Source organism: Acartia tonsa, chromosome 5 (assembly GCF_053477335.1).
Source record: "Acartia tonsa isolate MP-2025a chromosome 5, ASM5347733v1, whole genome shotgun sequence".
Lineage (NCBI taxonomy): Eukaryota > Metazoa > Arthropoda > Copepoda > Calanoida > Acartiidae > Acartia > Acartia tonsa.
Window position 1 is genome coordinate 25851441 of NC_137264.1, and position 27579 is coordinate 25879019.

Below are 27579 nucleotides of genomic sequence, written 5' to 3' on the forward strand. Positions count from 1 at the left end.
ATCTATCTATCTATCCTAGGCTGCTACATAATATCATACCTAAACATGTGTCATATCTATGTCTCTATCTATCTATCCCAGGCTGCTAGATAATATCATACCTAAACATGTGTCATATCTATCTATCTATCTATCCTAGGCTGCTACATAATATCATACCTAAACATGTGTCAAATCTATCTATCTATCTATCCTAGGCTGCTACATAATATCACAACTAAACATATGTCATATCTATCTATCTATCTATCCTAGGCTGCTACATAATATCATACCTAAACATGTGTCAAATCTATCTATCTATCTATCCCAGGCTGCTACATAATATCATACCTAAACATGTGTCATATCTATCTATCTATCTATCCTAGGCTGCTACATAATATCATACCTTATCATGTGTCATATCTATCTATCTATCTATCCTAGGCTGCTACATAATATCATACCTTATCATGTGTCATATCTATCTATCTATCTATCTATCCTAGGCTGCTACATAATATCACACTTAACATGTGTCATATCTATCTATCTATCCTAGGCTGCTACATAATATCACACCTTATCATGTGTCATATCTATCTATCTATCCTAGGCTGATACATAATATCACACCTAAACATGTGTCATATCTATCTATCCTAGGCTGATACATAATATCACACCTAAACATGTGTCATATCTATCTATCTATCTATCCTAGGCTGATACATAATATCATACCTTATCATGTGTCATATCTATCTATCTATCCTAGGCTGATACATAATATCACACCTAAACATGTGTCATATCTATCTATCCTAGGCTGATACATAATATCATACCTTATCATGTGTCATATCTATCTATCTATCTATCCTAGGCTGCTACATAATATCATACCTAAACATGTGTCATATCTATCTATCTATCCTAGGCTGATACATAATATCATACCTTATCTTGTGTCATATCTATCTATCTATCTATCCTAGGCTGATACATAATATCATACCTTATCATGTGTCATATCTATCTATCTATCTATCTATCCTAGGCTGATACATAATATCATACCTTATCATGTGTCATATCTATCTATCTATCTATCCTAGGCTGCTACATAATATCATACCTAAACATGTGTCATATCTATCTATCCTAGGCTGACTGGCTGCTACATAATATCATACCTAAACATGTGTCATATCTATCTATCTATCTATCCTAGGCTGCTAGATAATATCATACCTTATCTTGTGTCATATCTATCTATCCTAGGCTGACTGGCTGCTACATATATCATACCTTATCATGTGTCATATCTATCTATCTATCTATCCTAGGCTGCTACATAATATCATACCTTATCTTGTGTCATATCTATCTATCCTAGCCTGCTAGATAATATCATACCTTATCATGTGTCATATCTATCTATCCTAGGCTGCTACATAATATCACACCTAAACATGTGTCATATCTATCTCTCTATCTATCTATCCTAGGCTGCTACATAATATCATACCTAAACATGTGTCATATCTATCTATCTATCTATCCTAGGCTGCTACATAATATCATACCTAAACAGTAAACATGTGTCAAATCTATCTATCTATCTATCCTAGGCTGCTACATAATATCACAACTAAACATGTGTCAAATCTATCTATCTATCTATCCTAGGCTGCTACATAATATCATACCTAAACATGTGTCAAATCTATCTATCTATCTATCCTAGGCTGACTGGCTGCTACATAATATCATACCTAAACATGTGTCAGATCAACTAAAAAAATCAGCACATTATTCAGAAAATCATAAGGTAATTGTCTGATATAATTTAAGAAATTAATAATAGTTGTTGAATATGAGAATCATGTATTAGTAGCTGCTTAAAGTTACTTTTCCAATTTATGACAACTTTGGGGAATTTTATTAAATTTTTATTGACTGGTTTATTAAGTAGAGTGTCCAAACGTTTCAACCACCAATTGTACTTTTCTTCAGAAGGGGTAATTTACATTGTACATTGTGTTATCTCTTTAGATCCCTGCTTTTAGTCATAATTATCCGTCCAACTTGAATAGGATCTTTTAGCAGAAATATACTTTTGTTTTTATTTAGTCACACATGATGATTAGGTTCCAATATATGTTTATTTCTTTTAGGATGTCGGGATCTTATTTGCGAACCTGGTGAACTTTAACGAGTTGTATGATGAGTCTTACAACGGTGGCAAGGAGTATTTGCGCGTCTTGAATGAGCTTATCAGTGACTTTGATGAATTGTTGGACAAACATGAATTCAGGAACGCAGAACATTCATTAATTTGGATATAAATCTTATTTTTTATTAGGAATTTAATTAAGTCAAAGCTATTAGATAGATTCATTATTAAGTAATAGGATCAAGTCAAGCTGAGTATGCCAATAGCCTGTTTTGGCACACGCTACTTGACTTGGGGGAATATTGGCATACTCTACTTGACTAGAGGGAATATTGGCACACTCTGCTTTACTTGGCGTAATATTGGCATACTCTGCTTTACTTGTCAAGATATGTTTTTTCTAAAGTTTTGAAATAATTTATGTATATATACTAGCGGCTTTATCCCCGACCCCCCCCCCCCCCCCTCGATGTCTCTAGGGGCATTTAAGGGAGGGAGAGAGCTGAAAATATCCTTTACATTTAAGTTTTAAAAAAAAACTATTGTAACAAAATCATGGTATTTTAAAGGACCAATAAGAAGCTTCATTGAAAGAAGAACCATAACAGTCCATCGATTAGTGAGATCTTTTATTTTGAAATTTTAATGGTTTTAGGCTAACTTTTCTACTACTTGGAATAGAAAGCTCCTAGATGCTAGGGACGCAACTGCTAGTTTATATATTTTACGTACATAAAGTAGCAAATTTGTAGGTTGAATTATTATAACATAAATCGGAAAATATGTTAAATTTTTCTTTTTTTTTATTTTTTGTCATGCTGCTTTGTTTGCTAAACTATTGGCATACTATGCTTTACTTAATGAAATATTGGCATACTATGTTTTACTTGGGGGAATATTGGCATACTCTACTTGACTAGGGGGAATATTGGCACGCTCTGTTTTACTTGTTGCCATTGGCACACTCAGCTTGACTTGATCCAAGTAATATGTTGCATAGCTATTCTATAGGTTATACTATATTTATTGATTATCATAATGTCAAAGGTTCCATAAAAACCATACAATATCTGTCTTGATTGTTTGATATTCATTATTATTACTGTATTAGAGTTTTTTGTTCTTTTGTAATCTTAATCTATTATGGTTATAAGCCTTTCTTCTTTGGAAGATAGGTGGTGAATAAAGCTGAATAAGCCCCCTCAAGAATTTAGAGGCTTGGGCTACTTTTTTGATAAAAAAGAATGTCATACATCATTTAGAAATGTGGAGAAAATTAAAACAATCGGTGCAACCTTCATGGCGGCCTCGGGTTTGAATCCCTTTATCCGAGGAGAAAATCAACACAAATACCAGCACTTACAGGTTAGTAACATGCAAACTGGAAGGTAGATTACCCAGCCGCTGTATTATGAGGGATTTTCTCTTTTATGTGCTTATCAAGCTTACGATGAAAAAGGCAGACAAAAAGTGATTCAAAAATAGGAGCTTGCGATCCGTTCCAAAGATCATTTTTTAAATAAGTTAGAAAGTTTTAATAATTAAATGAAATTAGAAGGGACAAAGAAGCGTGCAGTAGGGGGTGTATAGTCCCCCTCTAAGTCCAACACTCTACATTCCACTGGAGAGGGGCTACACTCCGTTAAACAGCCAAGAGGTGTCGAGTTAAAAAAAGTCACACCAACTTATAATTTATAAGTGTGTTTGATTTTAGTTTAAGGGGTGTGTGTACATTTTATTAAGTGCCCCCCTGTGACTAAACCCTGTGCACGCCACTGGATAAGCATAATGTGCATTATTAACAATTTATGAAACAAATTAATGTTTTGTCCAATTTAGGAACTGATGGAGTTTGCCTTCAGTCTAAACAGAGTAGTAGATGATTTCAACCAATCTCTCATTGAATTTGATCTCATACTTAGAGTAGGTAAGTACACACACACACACACACAAGAGAAAGAATCTTGTTAACAAGATTTTTGGTGCTTGCTTACATGTGAAGACCGGAGCACCGAAAACCCCCCCCCCCGCTTAGTTTTGACAAAAATCAAAAATAAGGGGGGGGTAGTTTTTTAACCCCCCGCTTAGTTTTGACAAAAATCAAAAATAAGGGGGGGGTAGTTTTTAACCCCCCCCTTAATTTTGATGAAAATCAAAAATAAGGGGGGGGGTAGTTTTTTCACTGTACAACACGCCAGAAAGTTGAGTGAGGTAAATCAAGTAAATCCAGTATACCAGAGGGGAAACCTTATTACAGGGATATTCATGTTTTGGGGCATAATTTCCTTATTTATTTATTTATTTTCCCAGTAAAAGGTTTTAATTTTGTGCGCACAAAATTAAAACCTTTTACTGGGAAAATAAATAAATAAATAAGGAAATTATGCCCCAAAACATGAATATCCCTGTAATAAGGTTTCCCTTCTGGTATACTAGATTTACTTGATTTACCTCACTCAACTTTCTGGCGTAATGTACAGTGAAAAAACTACCCCCCCCTTATTTTTGATTTTCTTCAAAATTAAGGGGGGGGTTTTGAACAAAAAGTCTTTGCCTTTCCCTGCACTTTTCCTCCTTGCCATTTTCCAGACATTAAAAAACTACCCCCCCCTTATTTTTGATTTTTGTCAAAACTAAGCGGGGGGGGGGGTTTTCGGTGCTCCAGTCTACCACATGTAAGCAAGTACCAGATTTTTTATATAATACAGGGTGTTTCATCAGAAATGTCTTTTTTTAAAACTTAATTATGCATAGAAAATAAAACAATTAAGGAATAGTCCCTTTCGTTGCAACGCCCTTAAGGGGCGATAACGTCGTATTTTTAAAATGGCTTTTTTTAGGTTATTTTAGTTAGGTTAGGTTATTTTGGGTTAGGTGTTTGCCCCACAGGGTTAGGTAATCGGCCCCGCAGGGGCTAGAAGTAGGAGAAAAGCTACTGTGAAAAATACGAAGAATCGCCCCTTAAGGTGCATTGCCACGAAAGGGACTATTCCTTAATTGTTTTATTTTCTATGCATAATTAAGTCTAAGGGACTATACCATTACCCAACAATTATATAAAATGCTTTATATATTTAGAAAACCTGTTCTTGGACATTTATGTTTTAAATATGTCAAAATGTTTTTTTTAACAAATTATGCCTTAAAACCTATTTTTCCAAAGTCCTTATTTTTTAAGATTTATGGATTTAAAGGTTGTTCAAAAAATTCGCACATTTTTTTAAATTCAAGTTGCGCGGCTTTTATTAATAATAGAAAATCATTTTGCATCCCGTTAAAATTGTTATAAACTCTAGTTTTTACGATATTTGTAGTTGAGAAGCTACGTCGAAAAATCTGAGAATAGTTATTTCTCGCATCGTATTATAAACGGCTTTCCGCGGATATAGAATGTACGGCACCTAGGGGCTAAAAAACTGGTTTTAATCTTATGATTGTACATTTTTATATTCGTAGAAAGCTGAATATAATACGATGCTAGACATAGTTTTTTCGTATGGATGAGAACCGGTTCCTATCCACCGGATTTGAATGAATACGAGAAAAAAGTTTCAAAGTTTTAAGTAGGTCCTATACTATACATAGCACAGGAATGATTTTTATATATCTAAAAAACTAGAGCTTATGACGATTCTAACGGTATGCATAAAGTTTTTCTACTATTAACACAAGTCGCGCATTTTGAATTTTAGGAATGTGCGCATTTTTGCACAACCTTTAAATTTATAAATCTTCAAAAAAGGCCTTTGGAAAACCCGGCTTTAAAGGCATATGTGAATAAATCATTTTGAAATGTTTGAAACATAAATGTCAAAGAACAGGTTTTCCAAATATATAAAGCATTTTATATAATTAATCTATCTTTTATGCATAATTAAGATTAAAAAAAAAGACATTTCTCTTAAATCACCCTGTAATTTTTTTAGGTGTAAACTAAATATGAAGTTTTAAGTATCTGACTATAAACACAATACTTTTAAGTTACTAGTCTGGGATCTAAAGGGATAGGAAAATTGATGTACATTCCCAATGATGATACACTAAATTACCTCTTCTGTATATTACAGCTAGTGATTAAAACGATGGGACACTCAACTTAATGAACCAATCAATCAAAATTCAATAAAAGTCCTAATTGTTGTCAAGCCAACGAATACGAAAAAGTTATTTTAAGACTTGGGGACTAGTGTAATAAACCGCCCAATATCCTCTCTCTCTTTTGTTACTGGTGCTATTATAGGGGTACAACATAGATTTTTTTTATTGTATTGTTTAATTTGTGAACTAAGGTAATGTGACTATTAGTGCGATTGGGATAACAAAAGTTTGTTTTGCTTTTTTGAAATTATTTTGTTTACTTTGATATCTTGTTTTAAGTGTCCGACCCTTAATACATTATATTTAAGGAGTGAATTATGGTGATGTAACTAGTGGTGTGATAGGAACAACCAAGCTGTATTATGATATCTGGGGTGATGCAGTCAATATTGCCAGCAGGATGGAGACTACTGGTGTCAATGGAAGGATCCAGGTAATGTTTTGTCCAGGATTACCAGAGCTGGATCTCTAAATCATTTACCACTGCCCACTGTAACTGCCGTTGCCACTGCCAGTGCTGCCAATAAAACATGTATCTTTAAATCAAATGTCAATGTGAGCCGGGAAAAAAAAACTAAGGAGACATCCACCAACTCATTGACAGTGGTCATTTTCGATGCCAGTGAGCCAATGGGTGTTTTCAAAGTGTTTCCTGGCTCACCACTGCTGTTTTCATATAAAGATCGCTATATTGATTTAGGTAAGTCGCTTTCAAAATCGGCTCATTAGATTCTCTAACCCTGTGGGACCAATTTCCTAACCCTGCGGGGCAATCATAAACATTTTCTTAACCTAACTTAAAATAACCTATCAAAAGCTACTGTGAAAATATGACGAAACCTGCTACTTCATTTTCTTTCCATAATCAGAAATTTTTATATCTATGTATGTTAACAAACTTAATAATCAATACATTAGTATCGTTTGCATTTAAATAAAATGTTTATTTTCCAAGATAGAGAAAGAAATGAAGAAACTTTTAATTGTAGTTTAAGTATATAATTCACTCACAAGTGAACTATAAGTAACAAGAAAATAGTTCCAGTAATAGCGTGGCCATATTGGTCTTGCGGTTAGCGACATCTTAACAGACAGAACAAAAAGCCAGGGATCTAAAGCGATAATGCAATGGCCGATAAATTGTTGTACATCCCCAATGATGATACATAAAATTACCCCTTTTGTAGATAAAATTAGTGGTTGAAACGTTTGAACATCCTTGTCTGCCTAGCCGCAGCGGGTCTCGGCTCCATAGCCTATAAAATAACAGCCTTATTGTAAAAAAAAAATATTTTCAAGAGAATAACGACAAATGTTAATAAAAATTTTTGGGAACTAGTGTAATATACAGTTCATTTTCTCCTGTCTGCAAAAAATTTCACTACTTTATATATCATTGAATTTTGTTTTGTTGTATTACATATCAAGCTAGGGCCTATAAAAAAAATGACGTCATACATTACAAATGACCAATGAGAGGCCTTTACCCATATTAAATTACCAATGGAAAGCCAGTTTGACGCCATTTTTTCGCTTCCTTGCCATTCTGCGCTGGATCTTTAAATCATTTAGTGGGGAGATGAGCCACATCTGCCTCGAGGTGAGCCACAGGAGAGCCACAGCTACTGCTAAAAAAACATTGATCTTTAAAAGATTTACGGCTCGGTGTGGCCAGATCGCTAGCTCAATAAATCTCCATAACATTTTATACATAACAATATATAATTTATTTAATCAATAATTATAAAAATGTTTTCACGATAGTTTTGCGATAAAATATTAGAATTAATTGAAAAATGTTAAATACGGATCACTTCCCGGCTCGGTGGCATTACAATACGAGTGTTGCCAGTGAGCCGTGGGCGAGCCGCTTAGTGAGCCGGATCACCAATGCCATTTCGATTTAAAGATTGATATGAGGAGAGCCACTTTCAAAATCTGCTCGCTGTGGCTCGGCTCGGGCAGATCGGTGATTTAAAGATCCAGCTCTGGTGTACAAAAAAAAGTATTTTTTCATCTAACAAATGTGTGTCACATAGGACGTAGTGACTGACAAGCCGACACACAAAAAATGTAGCAAAGTTTTGCTACATCAAAAAAAAGTTTGTAATTGTTATATTTACTCACATAACATACAAATTAGAAAACTTTCTCTATATGTACATTCCATCATGGCTGGGATATTGCTCCTGAAAAAGCTTATTTTGCGTCCAATTTTTATACTATTCATAATGAAAGTTCCTTAACTTTTCTTTATCTGATTCAATTGAAGACTAACATATATTTTTCATTTTTAAATCAATCTTTTACAGTTCAGCTGGATGTCTACACATGATCCAAATATGGAAATCCCTCATTTCAAAGCATCAAAGGGTTTAAATTTGAAACTTAGCCATGGCTGACGCGCACAGCTGTCGAACTCTGTTTTTCTTGATTCTTGACCTCGATTGAATTTTAATCACATTTTTCTTGAAGTGTAAATGGAAACCAAAATGTGTGCCCTATAAGAAAAAAACAAGAGTTTTAGACATTTATATCAAGAATAAATTCTGAAATTTTCAAATATTCTAACGAGGGTTTTTTTGAGAAAATTAGATTTGAAAATTTCAAGTTCAATTCACTTCATCCACTAGGAGTTACCGCATAATCATGACAAGGAAAGCAAAGATTATTTATTTTAAATTTTGAACAGCTTTGCTTTTATGAAGTCTTTCATAAAACCTCTCTATATATGATTTATTTAAGGCTGAATTTCCGTGATCTTAGCAAAGCAACTGATAAAAATGGCCAATAATTAACTCCCTTTAGGAGTGGTTTTATGAAGAACTGTATAAAGCAAACTTGTTCAAAATTTTTAATAAATAATCTTTGTTTTTCTTGTCATGATTATGCAGTAACTCCTAGGGGATGAAAATTGAATTTAAGATTTTCATATCTAATTTTCTCAAAAAACCCTCGTTGGAGTATTTTGAAAATTTCAGGATTTAATCTTGATATAAATGTCTAAAACTTTTATTTTCTTCTTATAGGACACACATTTTTGATTTCCATTTACACTTCAAGAAAGATGTGCAATGCAGTTGTCTTCATCAATTCCCATTTTTGTATTGTATGATTAAATTCTTCCTTGAGTAGCATGGATCATGCTTTGTATCAAGAAATGGATGTAGATTCAATTTAATTTGGTTGTCGTCTTTATAACATTTGATTCATTATTCTACGCTTAATTCCTTTACAGTCCCGTTCTAGTTTTCTGTAAGTTTTTCTGTGTCTGAAATATTATGAATTTATGTAGCTAATATATTCCAAGGTCAGAAACTCCAATATGAACTCAATGGAAAAAAAGATATAGAATACATTTTCAATTTGATATTTTACTTTGAATAAAAACTTTGATATACAGTCCTTATTTTTTAGAAACTGGATAACGTATATATATTATCATAAAAAGCTGTCTGACTATTTATCTTATCTCCGCTCCTGTTACAGGTTCATGTGCATTTTTAGAGAAATTTGTTTTTTCTAGTCGTAGACTGTAGAGCGGCCAATTTTTAAGCTAAGATTACAAAATTTTAGGTGCTTTTCATAACAAAAAATATCTATTTCCAGTCATATTTGTCAGATTGTTATTTAGAAAATCGGTCAAACGGTCATGACCTTCCTTATCACGGAAGTTCCTTATTGCCCAAGGATTCATAAAAAAAAAATTAGGTCTCTAGCTGTAATAGAAGCCACGATATTCATGATATAAGTATAAAGTAAAGCCGGAAAATAAATCGGTCATAAAATTGGTCAAGGAGAGGTCAAACGGTCATAACACTACTTTTCTCAGGTGTTCATTGGTATCTAAGTATTCACCAAACAAATTTTAAGTCTCTATCTTGTACACGAAAGTCATAATATAGATATATTTAGAATTTTTTCTAGTTTTGGTGCCACCTAACCGTTTTTGACCGGACACCACGACCGACACAGACCAGATATCCTTATATATTTAACTCTTGCCGACTTATAGTAACTAAACTTAATGATTGTAACAGCTCTTTATCTTACCTACAAAAAGATGACATTAAAAAAAACTAGAGGGATATTTAGCCCCCCCCCCTCCATCTGTAAGGGTAAAGTAATAAAATTTTGTAAGATTATAAACTTTTTAGTCATAAGTATTATTGTCTGTAAATCAAATAAAAAGAAATTGAATGGTTCTTTTGCTGATGCTCAGTTTCTATGTAAATCATGTTGTAGCGACGAATAGGTTAAGAGTGACAAAGGCGGCCAGTTGATGTAAATGAAAGTACAGCTGCTGTTGATAATGATTTTGAATTGCAGTGTAACGTGCTCAATCGCACAAGGTAACACCGACCATACAAACAACTCTTTGATTCCATGATCTTTGTCTGAGAAGCCCTGACAGCGCATGGTAATGAGTTGCGCCTGTTTCGGGCCAAGGCATTCTCCCTCCTCTATCTACTTATGTCGTGCATCTGACATAGCAGCAGTAGAAACCTTCTTAACGTCCCTATTTGTTGGACGGGGATTCGAACCTTTCACCTCCCCGATGGATGCGCCTCGAGTTGAGTCATGGTTGCGGATTTCTTACCTCCATTCCCAAGCAGTGGTTTCCTAGAAAAAAAAAATACATGACAACTACAGCTGCCGAGTCTTTTTAAAATTTTAGATTAATACATTTTACATGGAAAATGATAATTTTAATATGTCTGTGTATGAATTCACTTGGGAAGCAGTTTTAGGTTTCAACATTTTAGCAAAAATATTTATAGTTTTTTTTTTAATTTTGTGAAAAAAATCGAAATATCGGGTACTGTCATCTCATCCATCTCTTTTTTAGGAGTTTCCAACTTCTCTTCTCTTTCCTCCTTTTTAGACGTTTTTTTAAGACGTCCCACAGGACACTTTCCTTACACATATTTTATACAATTTGTTGTAATTCATATCAACTATTGAATAAATCAATAAACAAGGAGGATACAGTCTTTTTTAGTTTTGAACAAATACCCCCCAGCGGAACAACTTTGTATACATTTATTATTCCCACAAGAGATTTGATAATTACCCAGCTATTAATCACCTTTTACTCACTTAAATGGGCATATAAACATTTAAACAAGGCCGAAAACGGTAACAACACGCAAAGGTAAAAATGTAATTATATCATTAGAAGTATATAGAATAATATTTATATATCTCTACTACAAAAGAGTAATTTAGCAGGCATTAGAGTTAAAATGAAGTTGTAATACAAGTCTAAATGAAAAGTTGTTCTAGGCTTTAAGTTTGTATAAAAAAAAATATTTTAATAATAGAGGACATAAGAGTGATTATTAGAAGTAGATAAAATTTGCCCTTGCAAAACCTTTAAATCTAGCGGCTACGTCCCTAGAGGCCTCTAGTGGCACTTTAAAAGTATTTTTGTCCAAGTCTCTACAATAACTCTTTATGTTGCGTTCAAGTTTCTAAGATACCTCTTTATGTTGCATGCAAGTCTCTCATTTCTTTATTTTTTTTCGATTTTTTGGTGATTTCTCTTGGGAAGGTAGTGGTACCCTCCCCCAAAATAGTTATAAACCTTCCCGGGACCTATGAGAAGCTACCCTGTTAATGAGAACCCGACCGGTTCAGCGGTTAGCGAGATCCTTTGGTACAGACACACAGACAAACACACACTTTGGCCCCCCTCTGGTCAAAAAAATGCCCCTTTTTGCCCCCTACCCTACAAAAAGCAAAACTATCCCAGTTTCCAAAAAAAAGATCAAGAAATACTAAAAAAAAAATTTTGGCGCTTCGCGCCAAACACACAGTTACTAGGTATTCATTTAACCTTACCAAATTATTTAATTAGTGTATAAATTAGGTTATAATCTTTTTTCACTGAACATAACAAACTAGGTTATAGGAAGTATTTTATTTTGTATAATATAATCTTTTTACCAAAGAAATTTTGTACATCCCCAATAATGATACACAAAATTACCCCTTATATTGATTACAATTAGTGGATGAAATGTATGGAAACTCGACTTAACTAACCAACCAATCAAAATTCTATTAAAGTCCCCAACGTTGTTGAGCCAACGAATAAGAAAATTTTATATGAAATATTGGGGACTAGTGTAATAAATAGCCCAAAAACCCCTCCCTTCCTGCATATTTGAAGAAAAAAAATTTGCGCTTCGCGCACTTCCAAATGGTTTCTGCTTTTTATCACATTGTAAATTTTGTTTTTATTTCTATAAAAACATTTGGAAACAACAAATATTTAATCAAAAAATTATTTTATATAAAAAAGAAACAGCGTTGATATTTATCTAAGCCTTTTTCTCAACACTGTATGTCTGTCTAAATGAATAACTATATATGGTGTCATATTATTTTCAGGATAAGTTTATCATTTTTTTATCATAACTTGATAAAATACGCCACTCTTGTTGTCTTTAATTGATTTTAGTTCAAAGGGGGAGTAAATATTTTTAGGTGCGCTTCACGCACCGCCCTTATAAATCCTTGGAAACACCACTTAATGAAAAATTAACAGAGTTTTAAAGTGCCATTTAAAGAGGGTAGGATATGTTGATATAACTTTTTAGCTTCTCTATAATTCACTATGGCTGTCAGTACGTAATGCTAAGGGGGAAATGTGATTTTTTCAACTGCAATTAAAGATAGAAGGCAAAAACTTAATGTCAACATTCCCATCATTATGGAGTATAATTAACTATTAAAAATTCATGGATGTCAGACTGCTTTTTAGGACATTTTTGTATCTTCTAAATTTCGGGTATAGTCCCTTTTGTGACATTGCCTCTTAAGGTGCATTTTGTCGTATTTTCACAGTAGTTTTTACCCTATTTATAGCTCCTGCGGGGCCAATTGCCTAACCCTGAGGGGAAATCACCTGACCTAACTTAACCTAGAATAACCTATTAAAAGCTACTATGAAAATAAGACGAAATGTCCCTTAAGAGGCCTTGCCACAAAAGAGACTATACCCCAAAGTTTTCATATTTCTAAGAGATTTTTATATCTGTAGATGAAAGGACAAGTAATTTTTTACATAGTTCTTTATATCTTTGGTTTTTATGGTACGATAAATTTTTGTGGATTATAATATTAAAAAAAATAAACTTTCTCGCTGTTTCGAGCATCCAGTATGTAATTTACTTTGACTGTCATCACTCAACATACAGGAAAAAGGATTTGTGACTTTTTCTACCTAAAATATATATTTATTTCAACAGATGCTCTTTAAATCTACTTGTCTGTATTCTTATTAATGATTTTTTGTGCTTTGCTACTTAAAGATGTTGTCATCCTTGTTGTTATACAATAAAGAAATATTTAAAATCAGTTTTACATATTAGGTTAATTTTTGGTAAATTATTTCCAAAATGAGTGTTTTGATATCCCCACCCCCCCACATTTTTTTTAATGGGGTTATTCATCCTTTCTGCTGAGATTTTATAACATCTCCTTCTCCTTTCACCCATAAAAAATGTTTTGTGGTGGGGGGGGGGGGGGGGGAAGGTTAAATTATCTTCTGTACTTTTTTTTCAAAGATGCTTTCTAGCTCCCTTCCCTTCGGTCATTACAGGGTGGGAAGAAGGGATGGAGAGAAGAGATGGGGGGGGGGGAAGAGATGAGGGATATAAATGGGAAATAGGGATGGGGGAATGGATGGGGAAGAAGGGATAAGAACTAGAAGGCCCATAATCAAAAAATCCCACCCCTTAAAACGCCCTTATTTAAAATTAGTATATATAATCAAAATTTTACAAAATCTTCAAAATGCCCCCCCCTAGACAAAGTGCTTCGCACGCCACTGCACACCATGTTACTTTATTATAAGGATTTCAAGATATTTGATGTAGACCATTAAAATTGAATTAACTATGAATTGTCTTATACCTTTATCCCTGAAGCTAACGCAAATTTAATCAACCAATAAGATCTATAAATTTGATTAGTAATTTATTTTAATTTTCCCTGACATACGACAATGATTTTACGGACAGGACGACAGACTGACCGAAAAGAGAAGCTTTTGTTTGAAGCGCTGGAAAGTGTCATGTGTGACGTCAAAAAAATACGTCTAAATCCATCTCTTTTTTAAGAAATTCCTTTCCCAATACTCCTCTCATCCCTCCTTTTTAGACGTATTTTTATGACGTCATACATAATACTTTCAAGCGCTTCTTTTGTTTTAGGTATTTATTTGTTAATTTATTCAGGTAAACGAGCGTACCAAGGACGTGCTAAAGCAATGGTATGAGTTCCAGGAGAGAGGACAGATATTTGTCAAAGGAAAGGACAACATGACTGTCTTCCTATTCACACGGCCAAAAGAAAATGCTATCAGAATGTTCTAAGTTTTATTTTAATTTGAAAATGACATTATTCGCGCTAAAAGACAGCTTACAGTTACCTTGTTATTCATTTTTTGCGCGGATTTTCCGTAAAGGTGTGTGTTTTTTAAAGACTTTAAACAGGAGTAGAACAATAAAGTTTGGCATAGCACTTGCTTTAATATAGTAATTTTGAACTGTGAAGAAAAGGTGGCAAAACCGCCGCTGACAACAATAACCGTTATACAATTGTTGTGCCCTTTCTCGTTAAAGTAGATCTATTTGAATCATATAAGAAAAATATAATTATTTTCAATTAAAGTTGACCTTTAATTTGCCCTTGACACTTTTTTAAATTTGGATAATACAAAAATTTACGAACTCTTCAAAAAAAATAACAAGAGAAAAAGCAAAAAAAATTTTGACGGGAACGTTTAATCCTATTAAAATTTTAGTGTTCTGATGTTTTAAAGTCTTTGAACACACACTTTTACGGAAAATCCGCACAAAAAATGTCTCCATTTTTCATTTAGTTTTAGAAAATATGGCTATTATTATAAATGTAAAATGGGCAGATTATCCTAAATTTGGAATAATTCTTTGTCTACCATTTTTTAATTTTAAAACTTTTGCAGCTTTGCCTGGATTTGTTTTTTCTTTATTTTTACATTTTAAAATTATAGATTTTTAAAAATAGTATAATCATTATTATCTTATAATTTGAAGCTAGTCTGTTTACTCGTTATAACAAATAATATTTTCAAGAATGGAGATTATTTATTTTTATTATTTGATAAAGATGTTTGATACATGTTGTTACTAATTGTTGCTTTAAGATTTTAATACAATTAAAAGTAGAGATAAGTTTTTTTTTGTAAATTTTGAAGAACACAACAAAAATAAAAAGATGAAAATAACTAATAATTTTATTTGTCCTGTTCTTCTTTATTTTACAAAATATTTGTTTTCATCCATATTTAATAAATAAAATTATTTATATCTTTAAACGTTGATAGAGATTTCTATTGAGATTCTGTTTTTAAATTTTGTTTTCATTGTTTAATAGAAATTTAAAATAAGTTAATTAAGATTATTGTTAAAATATTAATTATTTATTCCATGAAACTAAATTTATATATTTTATAGAAAATATCAATCCTTAAAATTATGGAAAAAAATTTTTGATAAATTTTATTTATATGATTATTTTGTAATTCTTTCTCGAGTTACGAAAGTAGGCCGTTAAATTATCACTAGAATTTAATTTTTTTTATACCTTTGATAGATAGAATTACAAAATTTAATATGTTCACAAATCTAAAAGATACACAAATCAATTAGTTTTACTTTAATGGTCCGGATATAAAATCTTACTAGAGAAGCAAAAGCATCATGAATTCAAAAAAGACAAATTATTAACGTCATAGTATAAGGGTCAGTCAAATTTACATAGAAATAACCAAATCATGCAATATATAATAAATTAAGTTAAGTTTTATTTACAGAAGGTTTTAGAATAAGTTATATTTGTATAAAGTATTTTTTTATTGATTTAAGAAAGAAAAAGTGCCCTGAAGATCATGACCATTTAAAGTTTTTATAAATATTAACTAAATACATATATCTTAAAGCAATGCCATTTTACAAGTCTAAATATTGGTCATTCAGTAATCATATGTAAGCTCTCATAGTGCCTAATAAAAAATTACGTCATACAAAAAAAATGACCATACTGGCCTATCATAGGTCATTTGTATTGTATGACGTCATTTTTATTAGGTACTTCTCACATGAGTCTCAAAAAAATTAAATTGTTCTTTGCTACTCTTAAACGTTAACATCTTCGATATTACATGCACAACTAAAGTTCACATTTTTCTTGGATACCAAATTGTTATTTTTAAACAATCATTAAAAGAATCTCCTACATGTTTTTGCATTTTCATAAAATCAAATGAAATTTTATGTTTAATAAAAATTGATTAAATGTTGTATTTATGTCAAAAGAGTAAAAATATAAATGAATTTTTGAAGTATTTGTGTTTTTGAAACTCAAACAAAGCAATATTTTTAAGGTAAAATCTTCAATTTATGAAAAACTAATACAAACAGAATTTTTTTTGCAATATGGTTCTAAAATACTACCACAAGATTTCCCAAATTGACATTGGATTTTTGTAATATTTTGATGTTGTGCATGAGATGTTTGTTAGTCAATTTATTTTTTGTTAAAAAATCACTTTTCCATGTGAAACCTGTTTGGAAACTGTAACAATGAGTTTGGACATAGTAAGATTTATTTCTTATTAATTAATAATAAATGATCTATCTGACAAAAAATATACCAATGAGATATGTTAGATTTTAAAATTTTAAGTTGTTAAAAAGCAAATTTGCTTGTTTTAAAAAACGAATTCAGTTTGCTATGAAGTAGTTTTGCAAAAATTGATATCAATAAAATGTTTCAACACTAACAGTTTATTTTACAGTTTACAAACTGGTTTTCCCAGATATGGTGAATAATTATTACCTGTGCTTGACAATAATTTTTGTTAATTATTAAATTATGTAAAAGATTTGTATTAATATTCTATATTGAGATTGTCGACGCTGAAAACTAGTGTCAGAGAGTAAATAAATGTTATCCTAAATGATGATTTATTAAAAATAATTAAAACGTGATCTATTGCATTGCTGAGACGTGAATCCTGCGGAAACGTAAGGCAGACGATTGCGAGTAAAAGAATAGCGTCACTTGTGCTCTACTCCCAAAGTATAAAGCACACTAGGTTTTAAGTATTTATTTAGTTTATAAGTTTATTTAGCAAATATCAAATTAATATACAGGTAAAAAGTTAGATTACACGGCATATATAGTAGTCTTTTTCCTTAACCAGGGTTAAGGGCTGAACCTGTAGTCCTGCTTAACTTACAAATTACACGGGTTAGTGGGTTAAGCAGGCTAAATTGAGATATTCCTGTCATTTTGTATTTTTAAAAAGAATTTTTTCTACATTTATATTCAACAAATATTAATTAACATTAGCACAGTTAGAGCGAGCGCAGTTAGCCTAAAATTGGGACTTTCCACCGTACTATAAAGCTTTGCCTTTATATCTAGAAACAAAATGGAATTATACTACTTTCGTTAACAACTTCAAATTTTATCTAATGTGTGTGTAAAGCCACCAGAGCCACCTCCACGTTGACATTTTGCTCTTATCTTGTAAGTGACTACTCATTTATTCAACTAGGAAACTTTGTAGCTTATGATTATTTTTAAAAATCTACTGAAGTACATTGCTTTATAAAACTTTTATCATAAAAATTGGCACCAGAGAAAGAGGTGAGACAATGGACTTTTTATTTTACTCATAATAACGTTTTCTTACTCGTTAGCTTAATAACTTTGAGGACTCTAGTGAATTTTCATTGGTTGATTCATTAAGTTGAGTGTTCAAACGTTTAAACAAATAATATTGATCTACATAAAGAGTAACTTTGTGCACAAAAACTCTGCTACTATGTATTATAAGGTCTGTTTTTACAAAATTTTGTATACGCTCCATTAAGTGACAAAATTGTGTTGATGATGACCTTGATTTATGAGGGGCTTGGTGTCGCTTCGAGCTTTTCAGACCTCTCCACGCACCTCTCCAGGTCTTAATTGCGCTGTAAAGTGTCCATTCGCCTTATAGACAACCAACCCTTATACGGCCTTTGTCTTAGAAGTCTAAATTTGCATGGTAATGAGTTGCGCCTATTATGGGTCAATCCTTTCCCCTACTTAAACTATTTATGTCGGTGTTAAGCCAAGAGTAGAACATATCCGCTACCCAACAATGAGCAGATGCACTACGTGTTGCCGGCTAATATTATAATAAAATAATGGCGGCTGTAGGAGCAGAAAAATATTGTTTGCCTAGTTTTATTTCATGTCTGGTTAACAACAAAACTAATGCTGAAGGATTACTAAATACTTTATTGTTATAGAAATTTTAAAATATATTCATATCAGACGACATTTAGATATTTACAGATACTAAGTTAACTACCAACACTTTTCCATGCAAAGTAGTAAGGTTTTTCGTCTATAATTTAAGGATTTAATAACTACTGAACCGATTGAGTTTTCCATTAAACGGAAGCTTCACATAGGTCCCAGGATGGTTTCTAGGCTATTTTAATTTTAGATTTAAGTCTTCGCCCCTAGCCTTTTTTGTTCGTTTGAAAAAAATCACGGGGTTTCCCTACCCCCTTTATTTATTTTTGTTACAAAAAAATTAAAAACTATATATTTTGAGGTGTTTTTTTCTTTTTTTAAGGGTGGGTTTGTCCCATCCCGAATTAAATAGCTTAAAATCACCATATGATCAGTAGCTTTTTATACCCTGAAGAGTAGAGTTCAATCGATTATGTGGTTACCTTAAGATCTTAAGCTTTCGACGGACAGACATGGTTCTATTTTATATCATGGGTTAACAAAAAAAACCTGGCTACAGATAACCAGTGGGTTATTTTAAATTCCCTTTTACTTTGCATCTCAGGCCCGGGGCAACTGAAATCCCTATCTAACTTACATTAAACTTTATTGCTTTTTCTTTAATCTCACTAACAAACTGAACTGTTGTGGTGATAATAGTGAAAGCAGAGAGACCTAGCCAGAGACCTAGCCAGAGACAAAGAGCAGAACCAAGATCAACTATCAGAGCAAACATATCATAAGCATATACATCTGTATAAAGAATTATTTCATCTTGAAAATTGAAAATTGAAATTGTCTGGTTGATATATGACCTTCATTTATAAATTACCTAGAATAATTCAAACTACTAGGACCCTAAATTGGGTATTAGACAAAAAAAATAAAAAAAACTACACTTTAAGACTTTTTGATGATATCAAAGAACACAAGGCTCTTATAAAAATGGCAGAATATACCAATTTACTAGTTTCTTAAGAAATTAATTTAACACAGGGACCTGAAGCGATAAGACAATGAACGATAAATCAAAGCTCATTATGAATGCTGATAAATAATTTCCCCCTTCGGTAGATTAGATATATTGGTTGAAAAGTTTGGACACTTCTAATTTGGATTTTACCAATTACAATACAATAGAGGTTCCCAAAGTTTTGAGACAATAAGTAAGTTACGTGGCTATTAAACTATGGGTCCAGTATAACTTAAAGGTCAATAAATAGCCCCTCTCAGAATTTAACAAGAAAAATGGGCATTAACATTATTTTACAATTGACATTTATATTTTCATTAGACAAGAAAAGTAAAATTATTGAAGGTAGCTTTGCCTGTATCAATGAAATCCAGTCCAATTGTAACACACGGGGGCAAACAAGTTATAAATAACTTCAAATAAAGTTCAAATGCAAAGTTGACAAAATCATTGCGGACTCTTTCCATTTGTTTTTGGTCGGTGTAGCTGGATATGTTTGTCTGGCTGACACAGGAACCATTCAGAATTTAGAAACCAAGGAGGTAAACAGCCAGGTACTCAAATTTTCAAAATTGAAAAAAAAATTTCTAAGAGGACAATACCCAACATCTTTATTTATAACTTCCACTAAAATCAGGGCTTTGGAATTGATAATTGTTAGAATAGTTTGAAACAAAGAACAACTTTTGTAAATCATTGAACGATTCATTTCCATGTTTTCTTTTCCAAGTTATATTTGTAATATTTTCAAAGCTAAACATCCCAAAGGTCAATTTAGTTATAGATCCATATCCATTCATTCTGGCTTTTGAATGATTGAAACTGACCGTCTTGGCACATGTAAATGATTGGCGCAGGTATTTTGTTGAACGTTTTGCTTGAAGTTTGTTGAATTATTGGCTCACCAATATATTTTCTTATGGAGTTTTGCATTTCAAAATAAAGATTGCCACAGCAAGAACATGGAAAAGTTTCATTCCTGATTCAAAGACTTTCATCTTGAAAGATAATTCGGTTGTTTATGAGACAAGTATAATTATATATTGTAAATTACAAACTGAACCTTCAAAGTATAATGCAAATTTAGTAGCTTAGCAACAATAGGATATTGTCGAAATATCAAAATTTACTTTAAAATTTCCTAAAAAAATATCGTTGGCTAAAACATTAAGATTTTATAACTGGTTTGTGTTTTTAGCAATAAAACGCCAAAATACAAATGCTGATAATTTCAAGAAAGTATGGAACTAAAATGAGGCCATCTAAATTAAAACGCATATTTTAAAAAATAATCATATATGGCAATAAAGAAGGGCGTGCCTTTAAAGTGGTAAGTTTTTCTATGATAGACGTTTTTAAAGATTATGCGTTCTTGAGTTTAGCCAAAAAAAATGGACCCGGCTATTTTATAGTAATAAAAACTTTATGAAATTTTTTTTAACCCTCTAGCTCAGTTAGAAACCAAGTAGTTAACCATTACAGCTCGGGCCCCAATTCCCCTCTATCTCGGCTCCTGTTACAGATAAAGACGTAAAATTTTTTCTGGTGGTTTATGTGTATTTTTAGAGAAAATTACTGTTTCTAGTCATAGCGGTCAGACTGCTCCTTAGCCGCTTTTTAGCAACCAGCCGCTAAATTTTAAAACAGCTATAGAGCGGCCAATTTTGCAGCAATGATAACCAAATTTTAGGACGAACTTTTATTTTTCATAATAAAAAAATTACTTTCTTATCATCGCCGAAAAACGGCAAATAACGGAAACCGCCATTTTCGGCGCTTACGGCGGTAAAACGGCGGTTAGCGGCGCCAATTAATATTTGTATCTGTTTATTGTTGCTCAAGGATTTACCAAAAAACTTATAGGTCTCTAGCTGTAATAGAAGCCACGATATTCATGATATATGTCTATAGTAAAAGCCGGACAAAAAATCGGTCATAAAGTCGGTCAGGGAGCGGTCAAACGGTCATAATAATAATAATAATAAGAACTTTTATTCAAACTCTTTCAATCCTGTTATGAGCAAATCACATAGACATGTTAATTATTACATTAATATTACATGATAATGAATATATTATATATTAGTATGTTTTTATTATTACGAGTAAACATAATTAAAGATTATGATGAACTAAGTGACTTCTCTTTGGCGGCCCAGGTGTATAATTAATAAATTTAAAAAGTCATGAAGTCACAGCTCTCCATCTTACCTACAAAAAAGTGAGATTGAAAAAACTAGAAGGGGGGCTCTTAGAGCCCCCCCCCCCCCCCCGATCTGTAAGGGTTAAGAGGTATTCACCTTTATTGTAAGATTATTTGTAGCCTGATATTTAAAAAATTTTCCCTTTTTTTGTTTATTTTTTTTCAACACTATTATTGATTTTTTTTCTATAGCCTTTACATTGATATAATTTAGTTAAATTGTATTTAATCCATTCCATAATTGTGCCCATATTCAAAAGAATATTTTTAATAGATAGTTGTAAATTATAACTATGAGTCTTGACAGGGATTGGCAGGCGCATCTAGATATGCAGCCTAGCTGCAAGTTTAGACGCCACACGACCTTCTGGCAGAGTTGCAAGAAATGGCACATTTTTATTTAGCAACAAAGAGACACACAGAATACAGATGCAAAGAGATAATGTTACTTCTTTATAAGGATATTTCCAATTCCACAGGCGGGTTTATAAAACACATGCGGTTTCGCTTCTTTAATGTTGCATTATTTGCCTTTAATTTTAGTTTTTTATTGTATTTCTAAGGATTTTAATAAAGAATAAACCAACATTAAAACGTTATTAAAAGATACATATCCTAGTATTTAAAGTAGAAAGTTTTTTATATCACGATATCCACAAAATATATAGAGAAGCTTTCAAGGACGTCCAATGGGGGGGGGGGGCACAGTAGGATTTTTGGTCATTTTAAAATTTCCTCAAATTTGAGTTAAATGTCCCAAAGGCTAGTATTACCATTCAAAAGTTGCCTTACAACAGATTTTTTTATATACTACAAAATTAGGCAAAATACAGCCGTTTTGCTGAACGTGGTCAAAGGAATATTTTTAAAAAGTGATTTTTTTCATTAAAATCATCATACATTGCTTTTCCTACTTTTTCCTAGAATAAATTGGTGTAAAAATCTGATTAAATGATATGTAACAATATTTCATTGATATAGACAGATGTTTCTACTTCAAAATGCCAAGAAAAATAAGAAAAGTTGTCATAAATCTGTAATTTAAAATCCAAGAACACCTCAAATTGCATCTTAAAATAACATGTATTTTTTACGTTTAAAGGTTTTTCTAACTTTGGGCTACGAGGTGCCAAAAGTTATTTAGTCCCTGATTAAATTCAAGTATTCATAATTCAAGATTAGTTCATAACTTTTGGCACCTCGTAGCCCCAAAATGGGAAATTAGCTTTAAAAATGAACAATTCTTAATCTTATTTATATATATCAAGTGCTATTATAAAGTCAAAATACCATCTTTGAAAGCGTTTAATATAATATATATATTTTACTAGAGGCTGCATCCCTATCAATTAATGGCTCGTAATAAAGGAGTGAGAAGAGGTTTTAAAATACCTTAAAACCTTCCTAGGACCTATGTAAATCTTTCTTAAAATGAAGAACTCAATCAGTTAGGTAATTATTGAAATTTTAAGCTTAAGACTTAAAAACTTACTACTTTATATAATAAGATAAAAACCTATTTTTAGCACAACTAATCTAAAAATCATAATGTCCGTATGTCTGTAAATCTGTCCATTTGTACGCAAGAAATGTTATTGGCGGAAACATGAATTTCTCAGCAGCTATTCAAGAGACATCTGAAAATGAATGTGAATATTCCCTACACTAATGAGCAGCCAGTTTATAATAAAATTAGTCTGTCAGTCTATTGTTAATTCTCTGACAGACAATTGATTTGTATTTTAAAATTTCATTTACTCGGCTGTTATTTTAAATAAACAGCTGATTTTTTTATAATAATAATTTTCCTCATATCTATATCTTGATTGGTACGTCAGTATGTCTGTAATGCTCTAGCGGTCATCTTTCATAAAATGGCTTGACAATTAGATAAAATTTTTGTGCTAGTCTTAGTAGGTTTAGAATAATTTTTATATGATACTTTTTGAGCCAAGCTTAATATATATACATGAAGGTCATGCTGCCTGCCTATCTGAAATTGTTATGGTATACATGGTTTCTAAGCCTGACAAACTAGCTTTTTTCTACATTTTTTGTCCGTCTGTTCTTATATAGCTCTGTGTAAAATATTTAATTATATTAAAGGTAAAATTTTCAACTATCAAGTGCTATTGGTCTCTAAATGTAATGGAATTAATCTTATAATCCACTTTCATTTACTCTATTACCTCAATGTTCGTCCAACTTTTTATATTCTTAACATTTAAAAGATTTGAAAAATTTTAAAAGTTTACAATATAACAAGAATGACAATATCCATGCATAAGTAGCGAAGCACAAAAAAAATGGAATATACAAACGGGCAAAATGGGATGGTGGAGCAGAGCTGGATCTTTAAAAGCGTAGCCGTGGCCGTAGTCGTGGTCAGAGTTACAGCCACCAACCTAATAGCGATCTTTAAATCATATTAACCACGCGTTGCCGTGGTCACAAAAAAAAATGCGATCTTTAAATCATATTGACAACGCGTGGTCGTAGTCGTAGCGTGGTTAACCACGCTAAAAGTGACCACAGTCCGTTAGTGTGGCTAAAGTGTGGCTACAACTACAGCCATGACTACGGCCACGGCTACAGCCACGCCAACGGCTACACATTTAAAGATCCAGCTCAGGTGTTCAGCTGGATCTTTAAATGTGTAGCCGTTGGCGTGGCTGTAGCCGTGGCCGTAGTCATGGCTGTAGTTGTAGTTGTAGTCGTTGTCGTAGGCGTAGCTGTGGTTGTAGCTGTAGCCGTAGTCGTCGCCACAGTGCTGCTAATAAAACATGGATTTTTAAATGATTTTACAGAAGTGCAATGCCGGCTATCCTAGAATTATGGATATCTAAAATCTTTTATGGCCCACCTAAAAATAAATTATTTTCATCAAAGAAATGAAATTATATTTTATACAAAATTACTATTTTAATAACACATTTTAAATGTTTGTAATATTTACATATTATTAAGGGCATGAGCCAATGTAGTTGGTACTACGGCTGGTATGGCCTATATCGTGCCGGGGCAAGGCACAGCACGACATTGCACGCCCGGCCAATTGCCCAGCACGGCTGGACAGACAGCCACTACACACAAGACAAAGGGAGAGTCCAATAAATTCAATATAAATAAAAAAATACATTCAATTACTAAAATTTAAAAAATGTAATCATATTCCAACCTTATCAATAATATTGCAGTAATAAATCCCCAAAAGAATTTAATTTAATTTAAGTATATTTATAGTTTTATCATATTAATTTCCTAAAAACTGTCTCTTTATGTAACACAGGCAACATACTTTATTAGTATTACCCAATACCCAAACGTGACGGTTCAATATTAACAAATCATTCCATGCCCGTACGTTATTTTATACATCATATAAATAAACTACATCCTAACTTTTATAATTTTATTTTATTATTTATAAAAACCACAATTAAAATATTTTTATGATAGTTTTTAAATAAAATATTCCATGCCCGTACAATTATTCATACATTCATTTAACAATTATAATTTACGTTTTCAATAGTTTTACGTTAAAATTATCAAAAGCAGCTGTCTTCGTGGCTTTAGCAACGCTTTAGCCACACCAACGGACTGTGGTCACTTTTAGCGTGGTTAACCACGCTACGATTACAACTACGCGTTGTCAATATGATTTAAAGATCGCATTTTTTTTTGTGGCCACGATTACGCGTGGTTAATATGATTTAAAGATCGCTATTAGGTTGGTGGCTGTAACTCTGACCACGACTACGGCCACGGCTACGCTTTTAAAGATCCAGCTCTCAGTCATAACAAAAGAGAGAGAGAGGGATTATGGAAAAACTCAAAAAAAATCACAAAACCTCTAAAAAATGAGACTTATGTCTTTTGAAGAATGGCCGACAGTTAAACGGACAAAATAATGTATATAAATCTTCACTACAGCTGTGAAAATCACATTTCTTCTATGGCGTTACGGACTGATATGTTATATTTTTTAAGATGTTTAAAAAGTCATATATATAAAAAAAAACGTTAGGTAGAAATCATAATAATATACATACATAAGCTATAATACTTTTTGTTGATAATATGATCTAGAACAACACTCTTAGATATCCTATAATATAACCTAAAGTTTTTTTTGTCTGAAGCTTAAGATCTCAATAAATACTGAAATTAGGTTCTCTAAATTAGTACCTCGTTGGTTTCATGCTATTTCATTTTTAGATTTAAGACTTTAGGGTATTTTTCTAGCCCTTCTCTGTCTCTTTTAATACAAAGCCCCTTGACTCAAGGGGCGCAGCCACTAGCACTTAATTTAAAGTAGATTCATTTGATTTGAAGAATATTCTTACTATAAACACCATGAATTAAAATCAGTTTATCGATTTGAGAACGTAAGTAAAATCATAAACAGCATCACCTATTTTTTTCTATTTTCATGGCATAATAGGGCTCGGCAGCCTGTATGCCTCAGGAAACCCCTTTACAATTTTAAAAATCAACTGAAAGTTTAAACTTGACCCAACTTGGCATTCCCTCTTATAAAGAAATTTTTTTAAAACATCAAAATGGATCTAAATTTGTGGCTTAGACACGGCTGACGCGCGGTTGCCGAGCCCTGTATGATATTGTTGAAAAACTATGTATATTAATCGTAATCACCTTAATAAGACCTAAAAGTTATAATAAGTTATAATTGAGGTATAAGTCAGTGCTAAAAAATTTTTCTCTCCAAAATGAATTGAATTAGAAATTTTGAATTTTTAACTATTTGAGTAGGTTAGTTCTGGGGACATTTTTCTTATCAAGAATCACAATAATATGTGCATAATCCATATACTAAAGTAACAGGATGTCTGTGTGTCTGTACCGAAGGATCTCGCTAACCAATGAACCGATCGGGTTCTCCTTAACAGGGTAGCTTCTCATAAGTCCCGGGAAGGTTTATAACTATTTTGGGAGAGGGTACCACCACCCTCCCAAGAGAAATGACAAAAAAATCAAAAAAATTCAAATTTAGAGGAGACTTCAACGTCAAATAAGGTGGTTTCGTACATAAAAAATTAACTTTAACAAACAACAACATTTAAAGTGCCACTAGAGGCCTCTAGGGGCGTAGCCGCTAGTATGTTATATTATACAAGCCATTAACTGTATGTGATAGGTTTTAACTTTATTTTCATTTAATATAAGCTTTTGTGCTTTTTCCATGACCTATCCCTTATATCCCTGATTTGATGTGCATAAATGTACAAATATTAAATGTAGGGGACTGAATGTCACCCACTCATGTTACGATGTAGGATGGAAAAAAGTTAAATAGAGGCCTTTTTCACATTTTAAGTGCTAATTTACTTTTTTGCTGACATACTACATAGATGAATTATGTATTAACAATATATTCAAATGTTTTATCTAAATTATGGTTCAAGGTTTTGATTATTGTCTTAAAACTAGGAATACACTTGTTATTAAAACTAGGAATACACTTGTTATTAAAAGTAATTTCTACACTTCTTTTTGACATAATTGTCCTGTGTTCTTCATTCATTTATCGCGTGTCCAAAAATAATGTAAGAAAAGGTTTTTACATACAGACATACATGCCAATTTAAATTCACAACTATAATGTTGAAAGAGAGTGGGTAATTACTTCATTTTTTTACACAAAAAAATGAACAACAATTAAGATATTATTTATATTAGAGTTAACAAAAATTAAATAGAGCATAATAAAATTATGATAAAACATAGGGATGACAACATATAAAAGTAGCAAAACACATGAAATGAAAATAAAATTTT

At 32.1% G+C, this 27579-nt stretch overlaps 1 protein-coding gene across 1 annotated transcript in view; it reads left to right on the forward strand.

Moving 5' to 3' along the window:
- LOC145319133 (adenylate cyclase type 9-like) overlaps positions 1 to 17270 on the forward strand; it is a 32121-nt gene extending 14851 nt beyond the window's left edge. The window contains exons 10-15 of the mRNA XM_080160995.1: positions 1733 to 1816; positions 2163 to 2300; positions 3422 to 3526; positions 4001 to 4088; positions 6568 to 6692; positions 14506 to 17270. Of these exons, the coding sequence (XP_080017121.1) occupies positions 1733 to 1816; positions 2163 to 2300; positions 3422 to 3526; positions 4001 to 4088; positions 6568 to 6692; positions 14506 to 14643 (678 nt within the window). The 3' untranslated portion in view covers positions 14644 to 17270. The remainder of the gene's footprint in view (positions 1 to 1732; positions 1817 to 2162; positions 2301 to 3421; positions 3527 to 4000; positions 4089 to 6567; positions 6693 to 14505) is intronic.
- Positions 17271 to 27579: the final 10309 nt, after the last annotated feature.